The 21,323-nt window shown below is 37.5% G+C and overlaps 1 protein-coding gene across 4 annotated transcripts in view; it reads left to right on the forward strand.

Moving 5' to 3' along the window:
- The window catches only part of CNOT6 (CCR4-NOT transcription complex subunit 6), a 32,713-nt gene extending 13,272 nt beyond the window's left edge, over positions 1-19,441 (forward strand). For 3 of the 4 annotated variants that reach the window (XM_085073642.1, XM_085073643.1, XM_085073644.1), the window contains exons 2-12: positions 1,071-1,184; positions 3,709-3,895; positions 7,313-7,398; positions 8,361-8,465; positions 8,557-8,625; positions 10,046-10,203; positions 10,711-10,865; positions 11,831-11,985; positions 12,969-13,199; positions 14,485-14,687; positions 15,349-19,441. In XM_085073642.1, coding sequence (XP_084929768.1) covers positions 1,073-1,184; positions 3,709-3,895; positions 7,313-7,398; positions 8,361-8,465; positions 8,557-8,625; positions 10,046-10,203; positions 10,711-10,865; positions 11,831-11,985; positions 12,969-13,199; positions 14,485-14,687; positions 15,349-15,561 — 1,674 coding nt within the window. In that variant the 5' untranslated portion in view covers positions 1,071-1,072 and the 3' untranslated portion in view covers positions 15,562-19,441. The remainder of the gene's footprint in view (positions 1-1,070; positions 1,185-3,708; positions 3,896-7,312; positions 7,399-8,360; positions 8,466-8,556; positions 8,626-10,045; positions 10,204-10,710; positions 10,866-11,830; positions 11,986-12,968; positions 13,200-14,484; positions 14,688-15,348) is intronic. The other variant, XM_085073645.1, reaches the window with a different exon arrangement.
- Positions 19,442-21,323: the final 1,882 nt, after the last annotated feature.

Consider the following 21,323-nt stretch of genomic DNA (forward strand, 5'->3'; position numbering starts at 1 on the left):
TCTAGATAGTCTTACTTACTTACTTACTTAGATTATTTTATATAAAGACAGTATTTTTCACTTTGTCCCAGGACATGAAAAAATGAAAAAGCCTTAAAAGACCTGGTAGGAAGATGTCCTTAGAAATTTGACCAATATAGCTGCTTGTTTATTGAGTGGATTTGAGTAGTATTATCATATTGCTGTAATGTATTTTGCTGAATAATTGCATAATATTGCCTGTAATGTGTTTTTAACTCTGATTTGAGCCAGCATTGTTTAATTTCTCTTTCATATGAAGAGATTTATAGCTCATTGGAGAGGAATATTTGCTTCTCTCTCATGGTGCATGATTGAATATGGTAAAATTAACATAGAAAAATGATTCTTATAAAGTTACCAGGAAATATGTGAAAAAGAGTGAGAAAAATGGAGTTAAATTTCTGTATTGAATACCTGGCTGAAGAAAGTGACAGAAATACCTGCCTTGGGTGCAATATTTCAGATTGTAGAGTTAGGGTGAAGGTTGGATTAGAACCTAGCATTTTGCAGATTTAAAGAATTGAAAATCTTCTTGAAACCTTAATTATTTTCTTGATCCTGATTTGTGTGAAAAGTTGAGAATTGCAGTAAACCTGGAACTGATAGATAATCAAAGTTGTTAACAAATGTGTTCTGTATGAGTATAAGGGAGATCCCAGTGGTTGGTGACCATCACTTTTTGAAGTTTCCTTGATGAACCACCAAGATCCTGCAGTAGGATGTGTTGCTTTTGAAGGACACAATGACATTACCCATGGAAGGTGGTTGTACTTAATGTTTAGGTTGCTTTACAGATTTTGGTAAATTATTGGGTGAGGGGTTAGGCTGTTGTCTGCCATTCTATGAGCATCAGCAATCTGTTTCTCTGTTTGACAGCACTGTTTCCCATTTGTGAATGTTTGTAAATGGGCACATTACCTTTATCTGTAGGTTTGAAAAGTATTCAGAGCAAATGACCAATATGCAATTTAACTGAAACGGGAGATACCTTCTAAAGAATTCTCAGTATATAATATCTCAATTAATCAGTTGCCTTTTGGTTCCAATAGGAATGCCCAAGGAAAAGTACGATCCACCTGATCCACGGAGGATGTACACAATTATGTCCTCAGAGGAAGCAGCCAATGGAAAGAAATCACACTGGGCAGAGTTGGAAATAAGTGGTAAGAAACTGAGGCATGGTCCTGAGTTGGGAACTCACTGTGAGTAGTGTGGGCTTGGACAAGTCTGGAGTGGAGTTACCTACCTTGCAGCGAGCCAGCAGAACCCCAGGATAGCAGCTGCCAGCTGTGGGGTGTGTGGGGGGAAGAGTTTGGGTTGGGATAACACAGGGAGCTGTAGGAGCGGTGAGGTGGGGCAGGTGGGGAATCCCCATGTGTAGGAAAGTTGTGATGGTGAGGATGTGGGTGTGAGCTCTTTGTGTTTTAAGAAGATGGAGTGAGTGAGAGCTTGAATTGAATATCTAATTTATCAGAGAGAAGAGGGTGAAGTTGGGGTTCATATATAGATGTATGCTCTTACTGTAAGTAATGCAACAATGATGTATTACTCCATGACATAGTTTCTATTGAAGCAGAAGGTTTTTTTTTGTTTAAAAGCAGTTGTAAATTTTGCTTTGTTCTTGAGGTTGAAAACAACTCCCTGAACGTCCGAGATTTGTGCAATCTTTGAGATACTGTTGGACTGCTGAATCTTTTCTGAAAAATAAGATAATGCTCAGAATTTATAAGCATGTATTTCAACTGGTGTGGGCCACCTGTGCCTCTTGATTTCTAGAGTAAACCCTGGGTTTGCTACAAAATGTGTGTTTACAAGGAAATTTAAGCAAACATTTTAAGATTAAAAAAAATTATTTTGTGATATTGTAAACTTAGGCTGTAATTTTGTTTAAATATGGAGGTTCTTTAAGTGACTGCACAAATTGCTATGTGGTATTTGTAAATGACTGTTCACTAGAGAAATTTATGAAAGAAGGAATAAACAAACAGTTCTTCAAATTGTGAAGAGTCTTTCCATCCAGTTCACTGAATCTGTGTCTTGCTTCCAGTACCACATGCCTCACCATGTGAATAGCATTCTTTACTGAAGGTTACAGATGCAGAAACCTAGTTAAATGCTGCTTCAGGAATCAGCATTATACATCAGCATTAGGCTTGGAATCCTCTTGGACATCTGCTGCTCTGCATAGGAAGTGCATTAAGTGATGGCTCTTTCCTTTCATGCGTAGTAATCTCACTATAGACTGATTCCCGCCAAGGGAGGTGCTGGAGTGGAGAGCCTGGATCAGGGATGTTGATTAGAAATCCTTTCAGCTACAAAGCTTTCTGTGATCACAGTCACCTGTTTGCATTGGGGGTGGGGAAGAGGTGTTAATTCAGTTTTAAAAATGCAAAGAACTATCGATTTGTATTTAAAACCTCTCAAAAGACTTCTTAACGAGCATTAGAGTAGCATCAATCCTTTAAGAGCTGTATGCATTTGCCTTGCAAAATAAAATGTGTAATGTTTTTGTTTCATTGCTGTTCACACTATCCTTTTCCTTGCAAAATACTTGGTCAAATAATACAGAAAGCCACAAATGATTTAACTGAGCTCGTTTAAATCACTTTTTTTACTGCTGGCTTTTTAATGCCCCTCACTTTGTTATAGCTCATTGGAAATTATACCAGTATTAAACATTTTGCTGCCAGGGCCTGAGTCCCAGATACACATTTCAGTGTATCCTTCCCTGGGTGCTAAATATGCATTCTTTTATTTTGAGGAAAATGATTTAAGGAAAGGAGTTACAAAGTGTGTGTGCTGGTAAAATATTAACCAGACGGTTGTTTAAATCAATGCTTCACAACTGGGATTTTAAAGTTGTTCCAAGTAACTTTTTGCCTTGGACACACAGGTGTTGGTACTCCTAATGCTTTTGGTACAGTGAGATGATCTATGCAAGTGAGAAGGGATTTACCCCGGAAAGAAAAAAAATTTTGGAGAGAAGAAATATTTTGAGACCTTCGGATGATATCTCACATTCTTTGCATGTGGCGCTGTAAAAATCTTGATTCTGTCACACAAATCCATGTTTCCACCTTTCAGTTTATACAAAAGATCATACCTTTTTTTAAATATCTGGCAATAGTTTATACAGCTTTTAGTTGAATGCCAGATGGAAATCCATGTTCTCAACTAAGCATCTTAGTCATCCTAAATATAGTGTTTCTATCTGTTCTTGCCTGGATTAATGCCATAGAATAAAGATTTTTTGGTTTGAAAGATGTGCAGAAATAAGGGGTGAACCGAAGCACTGTCTTTCATCTCAGACATAAACTATAATTGAAAAAAATCTGTTTCTTACATCTCTGTTAATGATAAATTCATGGCCATCTAGTAAATGTTTTGTCTTGTATGGAACCAGAGAAAGACAGATGTTTAATCCTTAAGTATGGATTGAGAAAAACAATCTTCAGCATCCTTGGCAATATCTTGCATTCTCTCACACAATGACAAGTTTTTCATCTATAGAATCAGTGATTAATGGAATTTTCATGGAATAAAATAATAATATTAAAACCCACCAAAAAAACCCAAGCAAAACTCCCCTCAAGCTCCCTTGCCCCATCCATACTTGAAAACTGTGCTGTTATTGCTAAATCTATGTATTTTAAATGTTGTATTTTCTGTTGTACCTTTTTTCCATAGGGAAAGTGAGAAGCTTAAGTTCATCGTTGTGGACACTGACCCATTTGACAGCTTTGCATCTCAGTGACAATTCCTTATCCCGTATTCCTTCAGACATTGCCAAGCTTCACAATCTGGTATATCTGGACTTGTCCTCTAATAAAATTCGCAGTTTACCAGCAGAGCTCGGAAACATGGTGTCACTCAGGTATGGAAATCCTAACAGGAGTTAAAATTGTTCTTTTATTATCTTTGTAGCGACAGTTTAAATTTCAGCAGAAGTAAATTCCCCTTTGTTCCCTTCTTATCTGCCTCCCTGAGTACTTGCTGTGGGCTGTGCAACTATAGCAATACTGCCTTTTCTCTGATCTCCTGTCCTGATGTATGACAGCACAGAATGAGCCTCAGAAGTGCTTGGTTTGATGGCAATCACCCATTTTATATTTTTCCAAGTCAGGTTTCCTCTCAAGCATCTCCTTCCAGATTCTTTTACAAATCTTTTACGTGGTGTTTTTCTCAAAAAGCAAGTGATGTGCCAAAAAAAAAATTGCTTTTAACTCACAGTAAGGTAGGGAAAAGGTCAGATTAAACATTTATAATTGTGCTAACTATAATGTTTTCCTCTTTATTCATATTTAATAATTAGTAATAGTTCTTGTTCTGTGTATTGTATAACAATTGCAAAATGTCTACTATCATCTCCTCCCCACCTTTGCTGTGATGTAACTGCATTCCTGTGCAAACTGGGGAGGAGAAAAAAATGTTCTAATCACATCTTTTCAAGGTTTTTTTTCCCTTCAGTTTTGCAATACCAAGGTGTACAAAGTTAGAGTGGAATGAAAACTCCTTTTGGAAGTGAAATATGAATAATGATGCCTATTTAGATTATACTTAAGGCTGCAGCATTTTACTTTGTTTTTGAAACACTGTTACATAAATATATAAATTATTTATATAAGACTAAATATTTGCAGGCAACAGTCTTTTGCACTTGACCCACAGGAAGAGCCTTATCTTAGGTTTATTCGACAGTTGCCAGTAATTGCCTTCATTGCTATTAATTTAGAAGATATTTATTAACAGCTTTCTCAAATCCAGAAAACATAGAGTCTGAAATGTTATTAGAAGTAAAGACAATAATAGAGAAATGGACTGCCAGCACAGCTTTTGTGAAACTCGAAGCAAAGCAAGTTTGCACATAGAAATATCTGTCATTGCATTTTCCTCCCCTTTAGAAAAGTCTGCTCTGTTGGAGAGGATTAAACTAGCTGATTAAATTGGTACTAAAAGCTCAAATTCCAGAGCAGTTCAAGTCTCAACCTTGGAGGCTGAGCAAAGGGACCTTGCTTTTTGAAGCATAATTGGCAGCTCTGTTTTGTAGCATGTTGTATAGTTGCTTTCAACTGGGAAGGAGTCTGTTCTAAGCTCTAGTTCTTTGCATTACTATTTCAATTAAACACAGTTATTAGTGACAGGTTCCTTCCCTTCTTTATCTAACTCCTTGGATATTGTGAGCTAGCAACCCTAAATTTACTGGAATATTCTCAAATTCATCTTTGTACTTCATTAGCCTCCTTTCAGTCTTTTTCCTTTGAAAACATTTTTGTAAATGTAACACTTGTGACATGGAGATAGCTTAGCGGTGCAGAGTCATCAGTAATGTCAAGTCATTATGCCTTTTTCCCAACACTTCTCTTGATTTATTCTGGCTGATTCTATGAAGCTTCAGCTCTTGCAAGTCCTAAGTTTCTTCTGAGCAAAGAAGGCTAAATCTTGTAAATATGAAATGTGTAGCTATGGTTGAGGATCACGTAAGTTTTGTATTTATGACCAAAACATAACACGAGCGTAGATCTCTAGATGTGAAAAGCTGTGCATGAACCCACTGTGCTCCTCAGTAATTGCAGCTGGTACATGGTTTTTTTTCTCTGTGGTGAAAGTGAAGAAAAACCCATAAGCACATCCCATGTGATAGCAGACTGCAAGTCCCAGCTGGGCTGGGGTTTTGTGTTTCAGGCTGGCTCTCGCTGCAGACACTTCCCCTGGATTCTGGGAAGTTGTTCAAACTAATGGTAATTCAACCCTGGGCATTGCTGATATCCAGAGCCACAGAAATCATTTGTGCTCTCAACGCTGAGAGCTGATAACAGCTCTCCCAGCTCCCACATCTGGAGCGCTGGGTTTAGTCTATACTGTAGAGCTCACCCAAGACTCCTTTCATCTCCCTTTTACTGCAAGTAGTTGAAAAAAGAGGTGTCAGAGCAGTGGGACTCCTGATCCTTGCAGAAAAAGGAGGAAAAAATAAACACTGTAACATGTTATCTTGGAAAGCTCAGCTGTAAAACAGATTCTCTTGATGTGCTTGAAAGAACTTGAGTGCACCCCCAGTGCATTTGCAGATGACACAGAGCTGGGTGGAAGGGTTGATCTGCTGGAGGGCAGGAAGGCTCTGCAGCGGGATCTGACCAGGCTGGATGCAGAGGCCATGGCTGATGGTGTGGGGTTCAGTGAGGTGAAGTGCTGGGTCCTACACGTGGGTCACAAGCCAGCAGCACTCCAGTTTTGGGGAACAGTGTCTGGGATGCTGCCTGCAGGAAAAGGACCTGGTGGGGGTGGTCAACAGCAGCTGGACATGAAGCAGGTATGCCCAGGTGGCTGAGAAAGCTGATAACACCTGGCCTGGATCAGCAGTGGTGTGGCAGTAGGACCAGGGCAGTGACTGTCCCCCTGTGCTGGGCACTGCTCAGGCCACACCTCAAACCCCGGGTTCATGCCTGAGCTGCTTATGACAAGAAAGACATTGAAACCCTCAAATGTTGTTCTGTAGAAATCAAAAAGAGTTAAATTAACTCTTGCCCTCCAGGTTTCCTTCTTTTTTTTTCTCTTTGTTGCCAAAAATACTCGTCAAGTCTCTAGGCGCCAAGTTGTAAACACTTTGAAGCAGCAACTTTATACTGATTGATTCTATGAAAGTCTTCACTGCTTAGTGGGAATGCATTTAGGAAAGTGAAAAGCTCCTAACAAGTCTATTTTCTCTGCCCAGTTTGTTGGGATATCAGAATTCAGGACATGAATTCTGTTCCCGTCTGCATATTGGTTTTGTGAGTTACAAAGCAAATATTTTGTCTTACCACTGAAATTATGAAAAGAAAACCTCCCTAACCAACAGAAAATTACTGTTGTAAATGACTACTGCATAGTAATGTCATTGTTGTAATCATAGTGCCATGATCCTGGATTTTTTAATTTGGTTTCAGAGATATAATTTCCCTTTATTTCTTAATCGCAGCTGACCTGTTTCATGGTCTAGTTTGTCTGAGCTGTTACTGCTTCATCACTTATAGATACAAAAGTGTTGAATTATTGCTAATGTTCACAAAATGTCTGACTGTTTAAGATAAACTCTCCAAACAGCTCCATTCCTCAGTACTTCAACATAACGTGTTTTGTCTAGGTGTGTGTGTTTGAGTACAGCAGGATTTCCCTAACTCTTGCTGTTTAGTCTCTGAGTTTTTCAATAATGTGGTTTGCTACTGTATTGATTCTCTTTTAGTTCAATTCTTGTACTGCTGCAGATAAACATTGCTCTGTTTTCAGCCCCATATGATTCTTGCTCTGTCTACAGGGAACTACATTTAAATAACAACCTGTTACGAGTTTTACCTTTTGAGCTGGGAAAACTGTTCCAGTTACAGACTTTGGGTCTGAAAGGTATTGCTGCTTTTTTCTTGGTATCTGTCCTTGTTTAGTGATACTGCTGCTGAGTTGTAATGGCTGTAGTCTGCTAGTTCATAAAATGTTACTGATTAGCAATCCCAGATGTAGCTGCTCACTCCACATTTATAAATACCGTTATTTAGAGATTATTTAGAAAAATAGCAGGTTTGGCAGAGCAGTGCCCATAGAAAGAGGTTTGCTTTTCTTTTTGCAGAGTGAGCAGAAGCTTTCTGTTGCTTGCATAGGAGTTGAATGCAGTTTTGCTTTAACTAAGAAATAGTCTGTGGTTAACTGTGGTACATCTCCAGCCAGAAAGGGAACATGCTTTGTACAGCTGCAGGGTACTGTGCTGTTTATGCAAGCAGCAATTTAAGTCTTTTCCCAATTTTTTTTCCTCTGAACTGTATGGATTCTAGCTATAAAATTGCTGGCCTTGGGGAATTTTGAGTGACAAAATCAGAAGCACTGAGAGATATAAAACCTCTAAACACTGCTAAGTCTCCAAAGTCTGTTTTTCTCCCCCTTAAAACTGGGCAATGGCAGTGTGCGTTGTCCATTACAATTTTTGCAATCTGCTTACGTTTGGCAGATGGCAGTCTCTGCTCAGATCTGACTGTCAGATCAACTACTGGTGGATGTTTCTCACCAAGCAGAGGTGGCTCCTGTGTTTGTTGTGTTCATCAGCTCTGCCCATTAGACCACACCAGTTCTTCACTGCTCTTAGTCCAAGGAGTTACCCTCAGGGTGCTCAGTCCCTAAGCAGAATCAGCAAGGAACGTGGTTAAACTTCACTAGGGCTGTCCACACATCCAGGGTTTTGTGGGATTGAAGAGATCTGAAACCCCGAAGTAGTTCATAGTAGGTCTTGTCTCCAAGATGCCAGCTTTAAACACTGATGTGCAAGTCTGTAATAGTTTTGTATATTTTATTCAATATTCCTGTGAATTGGTTTGTAGGAAACCCACTTACACAGGATATTCTGAACCTGTATCAGGAACCAGATGGGACACGAAGGCTACTGAACTATTTGCTTGATAATTTGGCAGGTACTGCAAAAAGAAGTAAGTGATCATTCTTAAAACATTTATTTCTGCTGTGTAAAATAAATGTGATTATCACTTGTTGTATCTCTATTTTAAAATGTTCCCGTAGTTTCGACAGAACAGCCACCTCCAAGATCTTGGATTATGTTGCAAGAACCAGACCGTACAAGACCAACAGGTACTGTAACACTTCAAGGATTTCTAAATTCTTCTGTTTTCCTTTTAATAAAAGCTGTTGATCTTTACTGGGAAAAAAGTTAATGCTTGAATTAACCAATCATCTCTGCAGTGCTGACCAGCCAGCTGAAGTCATTCTATCCCAACTGGAGCACCTGTTCCAGATTTACCCATCTTTTACTCTAAAGTAATTTATTTTTAATTAACATCCGCCTCACAGGAATTGAAACTGTTGTCCACAATTAGTTAAATAGTGGAATTGTAAAAGGCTTAATTTAACATTTGTTGAAGATTTTAAAAAAAAATTGAAGCATTTGAGCATGATTTCCAGAAAATGTAGAATTGTTTTAAGTAACCAGGGTATCATCCTTGATTCAGCATTTTTCTTGCTGTTGGGATTCAGGTAATATTTAATTCTTTACTATTTTTTTTTCCCTCACATAAGTTGTTTAAAATACAGCATTTTCTATTTACCTGCACATCAAAAATCTTAGTGTCTTTCTCAATTATTATAGTGTCCTCCCTTTCAGGACTGATGTTCATTACTTTCTCCTATTATTAAGGTGATTGTTTCAAAGATCATGATGTTAATGCAGCTTCTATTTTGATGTACCTATTTATTTGTTTTCAAAATGCTGGACTTTGATCCAAGTCAGCTCAGGATTCTTTTCCTCAATTTTCTGTATCTTCAAACAATGATCTTGTTTCTTTTTTCTGCATTTGAGAGGAGCTTCCAAGTATCTCGTTTTTGTACTACAAATTCTTTAAGTGCTTTTTAAAAACAAACAAACATAAAACCCCAATGAAAACAACCCCCCAAATCCATGCTGCTGGATTACCTGTCAAGTTGCCCCAGGCTGTCTCATTATTACTCCTGTTTCAAATTAATACAGAGATGAAATGTTTCTTGCCCTATGCCTCAATGGCTTTTTGAGGTGGAAGTATCTGGGGGGGTTAATTTGCCTACACTTTGTATGAAAGGATTCTTACCCTGCCTACGGATCTGTTACAGTTTCTGGTGACAATAATTAACCTAGATTTTAAAGAATCTAATTGTAGACTTGCAGACCTTTGTGTAGCTGGCAAATACAAGTGTTCAGATACACTTACATTGTTTTAGGCTTTTCACAGTAGAGCACCACTTAGCACAAAATACATTTGTCTGCTCTATTCTGCATTAACCATATAAAGGGGGTGTTTGTTTCCTAATTAAATGCTAGAAGACAGCTGCCATAAGTCCAAACATGCAATTTGTCTCCCTAGAAGAACCAAAAATTTTTTTTAGCACAGATACACAGGCTGTGTTTTGGTTGAAACAAATGAAGCGTGAATTGATAAATTCACAGAAGACAAAAGTCAAGAACATAATTGTGCATTTTTTTTTAATCTATCAGTGTGTAAGTAAAATTATTGTTCTGCAGCCTTGTTCTCTGTCATGTGTTACAACGTCCTCTGTGACAAATATGCCACCCGGCAGCTGTATGGCTATTGTCCATCCTGGGCCTTGAACTGGGAATACAGAAAAAAAGCCATTATGCAGGAAATACTGAGCTGCAATGCTGACATCATAAGTCTGCAGGTAAGAAATACACCATTATTTCTTTCCCCTTTCTATTCCCGTGTGCTGGTTTCTTCACATTAAGTGTATTTATAGTAAATGGTCTGTTTTCAAAACCTTCTGCAAACAAAAGAAAAAAGAAGTGATGTTTAGAACGTTATTTGTTGCTTGACATCAAAAGAAGGCTCTCAGCCCCCGCAGTTGGAATGGGAACCAGCAGCCCCTGATCAAAGCAGTGTTCGTGGGGGTGTCTTTGTGCCTGTGTGTGTATGTGGGGCTGTAATTGACACATTTTCAAATAAGAGGCTTGAAATAATCATAACTCCAGGGATTACAGAAATTCATTTATATTTTCTTAAAATAGGGATATTGCTCTTGAGTTTGCATTCTCTGATGTACTTAATTCTTAGATTCTTTTTCCCTTAAATCTAATTTGAAAGTGATTTACACTTCTGAAGAGTCTAAATAATATCTGTTTTCCGTATTTTGCTAATAGTATGTTCATGCTGTGCTGCCTTTACTTTACAGGAGGTTGAAACGGAGCAGTACTACAGTTTTTTCCTGGTAGAATTGAAAGAACGTGGCTATAATGGATTCTTCAGTCCAAAATCTAGAGCTAGGACAATGTCAGAACAGGAAAGAAAACATGTCGATGGTTGTGCAATATTTTTCAAAACAGAAAAGTAAGTGATGTGGTTTGCAAAACCTTCTGTGGTCTCTTGCTGTCTTTTACATAATTTCTCAGGTTGGTCTATAGCTCAAACCATTTGGCTTTAATTGCCCTTTTGTAGCCAGGCAGGGTTTCATACAGAGCATTCCTACTCCATGGTTTGTTCGAGAGAAATCAGGCTGTGTTGAACTAGCAATAAAAAATTTACCCCTGAAATTTTGTTAAGTTGAATGAGATTTCATTCTGTTTGAGCAGTGCTGGTTGGGAGCTCAGTAAAAACAAACAAACTTGAGTATGTGTGTGTCCCAACCTTTAGATGGTAACAGTAGAAAATTAGGGAAATAATGAAAAGTGAAACAGATTTTCTTGCCTTTTGGGTTTTTTTTGAGTAAGGGAATTTTTATCTCCCAAATTGCTGAACTGGGACCTCAGATGAGATTGACTTTTTGATACGTTAGCCTTCATTAAAGCAAAAGACAAGGTACCACTGCACACTGCTGCAAAAAAAGAAAAACCTAATCATTTAAGAGCTGCAGCACTTGCTGGTTGCACTTTTACAACTGTTGAAGTATGATGGCAATAATGTCCCTTCCTGATTCCATTCCTGTGTGTTCACAAGTAAATGAAGGTGCCAGGTTTAATATCAAATGGCTTAGAAAAATTATTTCATGTCCCTCTCTATTAAGCCTGCATCTTTGAACTAGGAACAGATGCAGAGTTAGAAACAAACCTGACTTCCCTATAATATCCCTCTCTTAATAAAATCTTCTAATTGTAACTAAGGTACTATAAACTATATGAAAATTACTAGGAAAACTATATCCCTTGAGTTCATTTTAGAATTTTACAAAATTATGTGACTGGCTGAGATTTTCACATTATAAATATGTTTGAGCTTTAATTAAAAGAAGAATTACCCATAACATTTCTTACTGTACCTGGCTGCTGAAAAACATATATATTATGTTTTTCTTGCAGATTTACTTTGGTTCAAAAGCATACTGTTGAGTTCAATCAACTAGCAATGGCAAACTCAGAAGGTTCAGAGGCTATGCTGAACAGAGTTATGACAAAGGATAACATTGGAGTTGCTGTTCTGTTAGAACTGCGAAAGGAGTTGATAGAAATGTCATGTAAGTCCCATCTCGTTTATTTTTTTAATAGATGGTATTTTGTAAATGAAAAATAAATTACTTTTGTCATATTAAACAAGAGGAAGTAGGTCCTGCAGGTGAGTATGCAGGCTTTGTACAGTGTATGTTCACACTAATTTATTTCCAAAGAGGATTTTAGGGAAAAGTCATATTGCTTAAATGATGAAGATTTTTTTTTTCCTCGCATGTATTTAAGGAAAAAAAAAGATACAAAGACTTGAATTTGAGTGATTTTGTTATTGGTTTTTTTGGTTTTGGGGTTTTATCTTAAAATTATGTACAAGTATCAAAGAACCAGGTGCTGTTAGTTGTGTGTTTCTGGATCATGTGTCTGCATCATTTTAACTTATTTTCTTTACTGTCATGCTGACACAACCTGTTTGTTCTGCCCTGTCATTCTTAATTTAGGAAATGTAAATTGGCTTTATAAGTATCTCAGTGGGAACCTACTCAATCTGCGTTATATTTATCCAAATGATATTTTATTAATTCAGATTGTAGCAAACAAGCCTTTTAAGGAACACTTCTAGCAAGAGAGGTAGCTTAGAATGTGGACAACTTAGAATTCAGGGCTTGCTGCCTAGTAAGATGTGAACAGAGCCTTTTTGCTATGATAGCCTGAGGAAAGCTGCTGTAATTTTTTAGAGCAACACTATTTGCCCGTAATTAGGATTATCTGTTACTTATGTTAATTTTCAGTGAATACAAAAGCATTACATGTAACAAGATTGTCTGTTAATGGTCTTGAATGCGAAATACCATTCCTAATGCTTTATATCACCTAAAACACTTCTTAAATGTAAGAGGAGTTACCTGACCCTCTTCATTCAAATTATTTTAACCCTCTTGAATTCACACTGGTATTTTATTTTTTCGTCCCCTCAAACATTTTGTTTAAAATTCTGTAATAGTGTTTTCTGTTGCTGACTGATTTTCAATAAATAACTGATTTTAAATTTTAGCTGGAAAGCCACATCTTGGGATGGAAAAGCAGCTAGTTCTTGTAGCTAATGCACATATGCATTGGGACCCAGATTATTCTGATGTGAAGCTGGTTCAGACTATGATGTTCCTGTCCGAGGTAAAGAACATTATTGATAAAGCTTCTCGTAGTCTCAAACCTGGTGTTTCGGGAGAACTTGGAACCATTCCACTTGTACTGTGTGCAGATCTCAATTCTCTACCAGACTCTGGTAAGAGTTCTATTTCTTATTCTTTAGACTGTTTCAAGTGTGTAACAATTTAAGTTTTTCATCTTAGAGAATGCATTGTTTGATAATATAAGCTCTAGAGGTACTAAGGGAAGAGAAGGTAGAACTGTTTCATTTGCAAGTGACCTTATTTGTCTGTCCCTATTAGTAGAGCTGTGTCAAGTCTTTCAGAAGCATTTCCAGTATTATTATTTTCCCCGGCTTTGTTCCTGTATTTTAAAATATCTTCCAAAAATGACTAGAAACATGAGTTTGTTACTGATAATTGGGTTTTCTTAATTTTAAGTGTGAGAAGATAATTTTTTACCTTTAAATTTGCTACCATACAATCATTTTCTGTAGCTCCAGTGTTTTAAAACTTTAAAACACAGTATGTCCCCTTCAAAAGGGGACTTTCCAGAGCTCTTTACTAACATGGAACTTTGTTTCTTGACTTGGTGGCAACTTTATAAAGTGCAAGAAAAGAACATCTTCAATTACTGCCACCTTGGCTTCCTCAGCTGAAGTGCTGTACTCAATTGCAATCCTTCTTTTTTATAGCTGATTGTTCAATATAATAGTCTCCATTCCTGATCCACTTCTTTGTGGCCTCATCCTGGCAACTGTTAACATTTGTTAGGGGTTTTAGGAGCAGTTATTGCTCAGCAGTAATGGAAATGTGATTCTTTTTGATCCCAGGAATGCCAGTACCGCTAGTGGTGATTGTGTCTTCAGAACAGCTAACTGCTTCTTTTACCTTCCAGAACATTAACACAGTTAAAGTTCTGGAAGTTCACACTGTTCTGAAATTGAGGCACAATCATAGTTTTCTATGACACAAATCTAATCAATTTGGCTTTCCAGCCCTCTTAAAGTTAAGTTCATTTGAAGTAGTGTTTCAGAAGTTTGCTTTTTTGCAATGCTTTAGCTGAAGAGCATTGAAGGGCAGGACCTGAGCACAGAAGCAAGGAGAATGGGAAGCTGATAACTAGCATTGATAGAATTTTACTTCTGATTTTTTCATCTTGCCCTTCCCAATCTATTCCTTTCTAACCTTCTCATTATTTCTGATCAAAGCGTGGCTCATTGTTCTGTGTTACAGTTGTTTTTGATACACATTTACATTGTCCTGCAGTATTTTAAAAGAACTACTGTTGACTATATTGTGTATTGTTAAGGTTTTGCTTACATAAAACCTGAAGCTGCATGTCTGACTTCAAGTACCTACACACACTTGTTTGTTGAATGCTTGTTAATACCTTCTTGTTTGTGATGTGTCTCCTCACAGGTGTCGTTGAGTACTTGAGCACTGGTGGAGTGGAAACAAACCACAAAGATTTTAAGGAACTGAGATACAATGAAAGTCTTACTAACTTCAGCTGTAATGGAAAAAATGGGACAACAAATGGAAGAATTACACATGGTTTCAAGTTGAAGAGTGCCTATGAGAATGGTCTAATGCCTTATACAAATTACACATTTGACTTCAAGGTAAGGACTTGCTGATATTTTGGAAATGTTTTCCATTTTCAAGTGTAACTAATATGATTTGCTCTATGAAGTTGTTACATAAGTTAATCTGTTGGTGTAGCTAAGTTCACCAAGTTTATATTTTAAGCATAGCAAACCAGAATGCCCAGCACTTCAGTCTCCTAGAAACCATCTTATTCTTTTTAGTAACTTGAAATACATTTGCAAGAGTTGGGGTGCTCTTAACCTTCCCTGTAAACAGTAAGTTTGTAGCGCTCCAGTCTAAATGACAGAGGCACTTAAACTGTCTTCTGCAAGGAAATAATCCATGTTGCTTCTGGAAAACTCTCAGTTCTCTGTTGCCCAGGGAAAACAAACATGTTTTTTTCCTCTTCAGAATCAACTAAATCTGATTTGAAGCTCTGTAGGAGGTTGCAAATTGAAACCCACAGAAGCATAGAAGAAGTGATACAGGGTGGGATTGTATTTTGTTTTCCTAATCTATATTGAGCGTCCCATGGGATGCAGGAAGAAGAAATCTCCTGAAGTGATGATGTGCTATAGAGAAGGAATGGGGTATTTCATTACTTGTAACACTGAGCTCTCCTCTTGTTTGGAAGAATAACTTGTGACAAGAATAAATACTAACAATAATCTTTCTTCCCCTCTTCTTTTTTTTTAGGGTATTATTGATTACATCTTCTACTCTAAACCTCAGCTAAACATACTTGGCATTCTTGGACCTTTGGATCATCATTGGTTAATAGAGAACAATATAAGTGGTTGTCCACATCCACTCATCCCTTCTGACCACTTCTCACTTTTTGCACAACTGGAGCTTTTGCTGCCTTTCCTGCCTCCTGTAAATGGAATCCATCTCCCTGGCAGGAGGTAGTCAAATACATTTTAGAGGGCAACCTCAATCTAACTTGTACAATTGTAAAATCTGAATATAGAGGAGTGAGGTATGGCCAACAGGGATTTTTTTTTTCTTAATAATCTTAATCTTAAATCTAATTATTTGCTAAAGACATAGTAAAAGCCAGGTGCTATCAACAGACACAATTCTGAGCCCAATATACTTTGTATACTGTTCCACAGCGATTGGTGCATTTGCACCTTTCTTTAATATGTTACAATTAACCTTCCTGTTTCTTTTCTCCAACGTGACATTTTCATGCCTTGAAATAGGGAATTGTTATACAGTGTACTCTCTTTGCACAGTTATCTGTAGCACTACTTTTTTGAGGCCAGTAGGAACATCCACAGAACATTCTCCGTACTTCACTCCCTCCTTTTTCAGACTTGTTTGTAAAATATAGAATTTGAATTTAGCCTTTATTGATTGTATATGAACAACAGAAAACCTGATTTATGAGATTTTGTACTTTAAAAAAAAAAAAAAGAAAAATCAGATTTGGAAAATGATTGTATTGTAAACTAAGGCTAAATTTTTATCTGTTTTCATGTGTTATAAAGGCCAGCGTATAAAAGAGGTTGTCACAGGTTTTCTCTGCTAATGATTTGCACTGTTAGGGTTTCGTTAGCCCTTTTATACTACTTTTTATGTTCAATTGAGAACGTTGCTTTCAAATTCCAAACCTGTAAAATCTTAATATCTTACAGAGATAACTAAATACATTCTATTTCTGATAAAAAAAAGAAAGAGGCATAGAGTTCTCGCAGAACAGATAAGCTGAGCAGTGAATATAAGTAGACATCTATGGATTGCAAGTTATTGCTGATGTGTATACACTCACATATTTTTCTCATCTCTAACTTTTGAGGTAAAATCTAGGGATACTTGTGTACAGCTTCTTCATTTCTGTTTTCAATATTTGTCCTATCTCCACTGTGCCTGCTTAAATTTGTTCTCAACTAGCACTGCCTGTGCATGCAGAGAGATCCTGTGCATCCTCTTTTATTTTTTTAAATAATGTTAACACTTGTGAAAATTTTATGAAGATACTTTTGTATAAGCTGTGGCATCTTTTTTTCCTTTGTGAAGCATTGAATATCACACTTTGGAACATGTTCAGGTTATGGGTACACAGTTTCTAGCTTCTAATGCCCATGCACTGCTTCTTTCAGTGTCATTGCACAGTGCCGTTTTTCCCACTAATTACTATCATGTGGATTCTCTTTCATTTGTGTGTTCCTCAGTTTCAGAAAGTATAATTCCTTGAAGATAAAAACCTAGCCCTACATTTTCTATTAATGAAGCAGTGTAAAATAAATGCATTTTCAATACAGGTCCCAAAGACAATTCTTCAGATCATATTTTAAAGTGACCAAGTCTTATTTTAAAGTGTCAAGCAAGACTGAAGTTATAGTGTACCCTCAGTGCCATTTGTGTCATGAAGCCAAGTATATAACAGCTTACAAATTTAACTTGTCTATTTGTATCCTAAAAGGGAGAATTCATCATCTCCTTAAACTAATACAACTTGAATAATCAATGTGAAAAAAAAAAAATTAATAATGGAAATAGAGCTTGGTCTTAAACAGCTTTTGTTTCAGCTGCGGGCAGGGAAGCAAAAGGACACTGAGCATTAAGAGAAAACTTTCTAAATATTGTGAATTTTTTATATATAAAGAGAGTGAATTGGTAATAATGATTCAAAATTTTATTGAAAAGTAGTCAGCACACAAGTGTGCTCAAACCATTCTGTTTTAAGCTCAAAGTAAAAATTACAAACAGTTTGGATGTGTAAAATGTACATTTTAAAATTTCAGTGCAAGAAATTTTGATCTTGAATCCTTGTCTGGGACCTGATCTCTTGGGGTTATTTTGTTTTGGTTTTAGTTGTAAAAACACCAAACATGTCCAGTTTATAATCAGTACAATGAAATGCTGGTAGTATTGCTGTAGTAGATTTAATGCGTAGTGTTATTTTTTTTCTGTTTGTTTTTTGGGGTTTTTTTGTAAAGTGTGAATAAAAGGTGTTTTACTCATGTTTCCTTAATGATGTCTTGGTAATGTACATCATGACAATTTCCAGTAATGATGAGCCAATTTAGCTTGTCAGACTAAGCAAACTATTTTTCTTTTCTGATGTCTGGATTGTGTAAGGAGTCCAGGAAGCTTTACAGAAGGGGAAGGGAAGCACTTACTCGTTTTGTATTTTTTAGAGGGGGATAATTTACTTTAATAGATGCTGGAGCTTGAGTGCACTTGTTAGATTCTAAAGGTTTGAGCTTTATCCAGTATGTGTTCTCCTCTATTGCTTAGTCTTAAAAAAAACTTTGAATTTATGACAGCATGTGAAAATATGGCCCCTTGTGCTTTTGGAGACACAACTGTTCCTGCTTAGTCACCTTATGGTCTAAGGGTCCATTTGAATAACCATTTCCTCCAGCTTTTATAGTAGTCCATCAGGTCTTGATTGAAAACCCTCTGAATCCATTGAAGACACTCCTTTGACTTCACTGGGTTTTAACTGGACTGCAGCTGTGACTTGGGGGCTGAAGGAAGGAAGGAGAAATGTTTTGAAAATAGGGAAAGACCAGATGGCACCAAAACACAGAGCTGAGATAAACTTTGTCAAACAATCTTTCAAAGAAAATACATTCTTGTGTCAAACAAATCTAACTCAAAAGTCTCAATTTCCAGCTATAACATAGAGTAAGGCAATAAACCATGTCTTCACAAAATCAAAATGTTTGCTTCATAGTTTTTAACATTAAATCGTTATTTGCAATATTTTTATTCAAGGTGGTTTTGGGTGTTGCCATAATGTACCTTCAGTGTTCTTATTGTAAAAGCACATATAGCAAAAGTCACAGAACATCCTTGGGGTTGAAAGGATTTATTTAGGTAAGACCAGGCTTTTTTCCACTTAAAGTACACTCTGCCATATCTTGTCTGGTTTTATTTACATTTACCAAGAATTCTGGGTGTCAAAGTGTAAATTGAACTACACCTTTAACTAAAACAGTTGTTTAGAGTACAAGACTAATACCACAAGTTACTGCTTTTAACATAACACAAGTAGGGGGGAAAGAGCATATAAGTTGGTGTGTGTTGTAATTATTTTGTCCTTTTAGCAGCTTTAAATTAAAGGTGAATTTGGCTAGCATTTGACAGAACTGATTTTAAGAACATTGTATGCATCTTTGATGTAACTTCAGCAAATCTCTCAAGGTTTTTTGTTTTTTTTAGAGCAGGCTTAGAAAATAGCTTATGCTTTGCTTTTTCAACCACACAAAACCTGCATGAAAGACAAAAGAATTGCAACACCATTGTGGGGGAGGGGGAAAAAGAAAACTAATTACACTGTAAAACTTTAAAAAGTTCAGTTAACCGCTTCAGTTGCAAAGCCTTTCTCATCCAGCCGGACACAGTATTTTTTAGTATGTTAACTGCTATTCTTTTCTTTTGGTTGCATAAATTTGTAACACTTAAGTGTCTTGGTATGTTTAAGTAGTGTCTAAAATAGAATATCTTAGTCTTTATTCACAGTACTTCTGTATAATGTGTAATGCACTGGACTAACTCTTGTTTACCATTCATGTAACAAAAACCAGCACATTATCTGCACTAAGCTCAAAGAATGTTGCAATTGTCTATAGGCAGCTCTTCAATAAGATAAATGGGAAACTGAATATGGTCTGATGGTAAACAAGGGCTTTTACTGTTCTCTTCAGTGGAACTTTCTTCTTGGTCAAATTTTAACTAGTTAGTATTATATTTATATACAGGGTCTTCTTTTTCTTTACCAATGTATTTTCCTACTCATAGCTGACCAATAAATCCAGTATCTGTTTCAAACCTTCTTGAAGTCTAATTCATATTTTAAACTTGATTCCTAAAGCTCTTCCTGAGGAGTTACACACACAGCCAAAGTGAGTGAAGTGTGTGAAGGGTGTAATGGAAGCATAAGGAACTTGGTAATCCCAAAAAGGTCTTGCTTTGCTTCCTGTTGCTGTCTGGGTCTGCACACGAGAAATCTGCTCCAGTCTGTTGGGTTTGGATTGCAAAGTGAAGGAATGATCAGTAATGCCTTCAGAGCCTGTGGTGTGCCCTGTCCAAACCTACTCACAGCTCAGCCCCATATGTTCATAGCTGCCCATCCTCTGGCCTTCAGGTCAGTCTGTAAGGTCAGTTGTGCAGTGGAGGTTTTCTGGTCCTGTAGACCCTGTGCCATCCTTCCTCTTACTGCTCCAGAGGCACAAAGTAGACTTGGGGTCTGTCAGCAAGAAGAGATTCAAATACTCCATTAATTTACTATGGAAGGGGGACAAAGTGAAGATTCCTTCCTTCTTCTTTTCCAGGAATGAGATTCAGCAAACTTCTGTCATTGGTATCTTCATGCCACATTCTTCCTCAGCAAGTGCCTGTTTCAGTGTCATTGTAATGCTGCAGCCTCACCACATTTGCTGTGATGTTCCCATCCCTGCCAGCAGCAAACACCAGACACCTGAGCACATTCGTGTGTGTGTAGCACTGAAGCACCAAGACCTCTCCTGGCACTGCTGCCCCCTCCTCAGAGCACACGTTCAGTATGTTGGTGCTGCTTTGCTATGAAATAAGTGATCTAGTTCAGTGTTCCCATAAATGCTACAGGCCCCAGAGTGTTCAGCTTGTGTGCAGGTTTAAAATATGCTGTCTTGAAGCAGCTGTAAGTCCCTAGCAATGTGATGAGTCCATTGCAGGCCTAGCAATGATTTCTCCTTGGTTTTGTCTCATGGGTGAGATGTTAATTCCCATCACATTTGCAGGATTGCCACTAGATGGTGTGGGAAACACAGGCTTCATCTGCACACAGCCTGAACCTCTTTCAGTGCCGTTGCACAAAGCCTGATTTGTAGAATTATTCTTCAGAATATTTGTGGGAATTCGGGCTCAGGGATGAACCTTTTCTAGTGGCAGCAGCTGGTTTGGTAACATCCATGCCAACTGATAACTGGATTTATAAATCCAGCTGTCATGATGGGAATGAAAAGGACCGAGTTGGTGACAAACTCATTCAATAGGACCTTCCCTTGCTGCAGTAATCTACCTAATGTTATGTTTTCAGATGAGTACAGTTGTTAGATGGTTCCAGATTGGAGTTTACAAGCTCTTAAATAGCATCTGCTAACCTGACATGTTACTGTTGGGAGAGCTGTTTGTAGGGAAACTGCCAAAATTAATGGGGAGGCCACTGTACTTGTCAGAGAATGGAGAGAGAAAAGAGCTTCTCTCCCTCAAAGGCAAAGGACTGAGCTGAGCTTGTGTCCTGTGGTCCTCAGCCAGGTCAAAGAAACTCTGTCTTTCATTAACTTGCAGTAAAATAACTGCAGCTATATTAATAGAATTGACTACACAATCTGTCTGGGCAGACTCGTGGTTACTGGTCCTTCATACCCTGTGTCCACCAGCTCTTCAGTGATAGAAAAAGAATTATATTTGGGCTTTCTAGGGTGAGAACTTCCCAAATCAGAGCAGTTGACTGTATGGCTCGTCTGTTCTACTGACCTGGGTAAAGCAGAGGAGCCTTAAAACCTGTGGAACTGAGCCCAAAGTGAAAGAGGAAAGAAGGAGAAACAGAAAAAGGTAAGTGGAAAGGACAAGACTGCATAAGGTACATGGAGTGACCTTTTGGGAGAACTCATGCTTCACAAAGGTGAGTGTTCTAGTTATTTTCTTGTTTTTCATTCTCCCTTCCTAACCCA

The sequence above is a fragment of the Lichenostomus cassidix genome, chromosome 13, assembly GCF_008360975.1.
Source record: "Lichenostomus cassidix isolate B80296 chromosome 13, HeHo_3.0, whole genome shotgun sequence".
Classification (NCBI taxonomy): Eukaryota; Metazoa; Chordata; class Aves; order Passeriformes; family Meliphagidae; genus Lichenostomus; species Lichenostomus cassidix.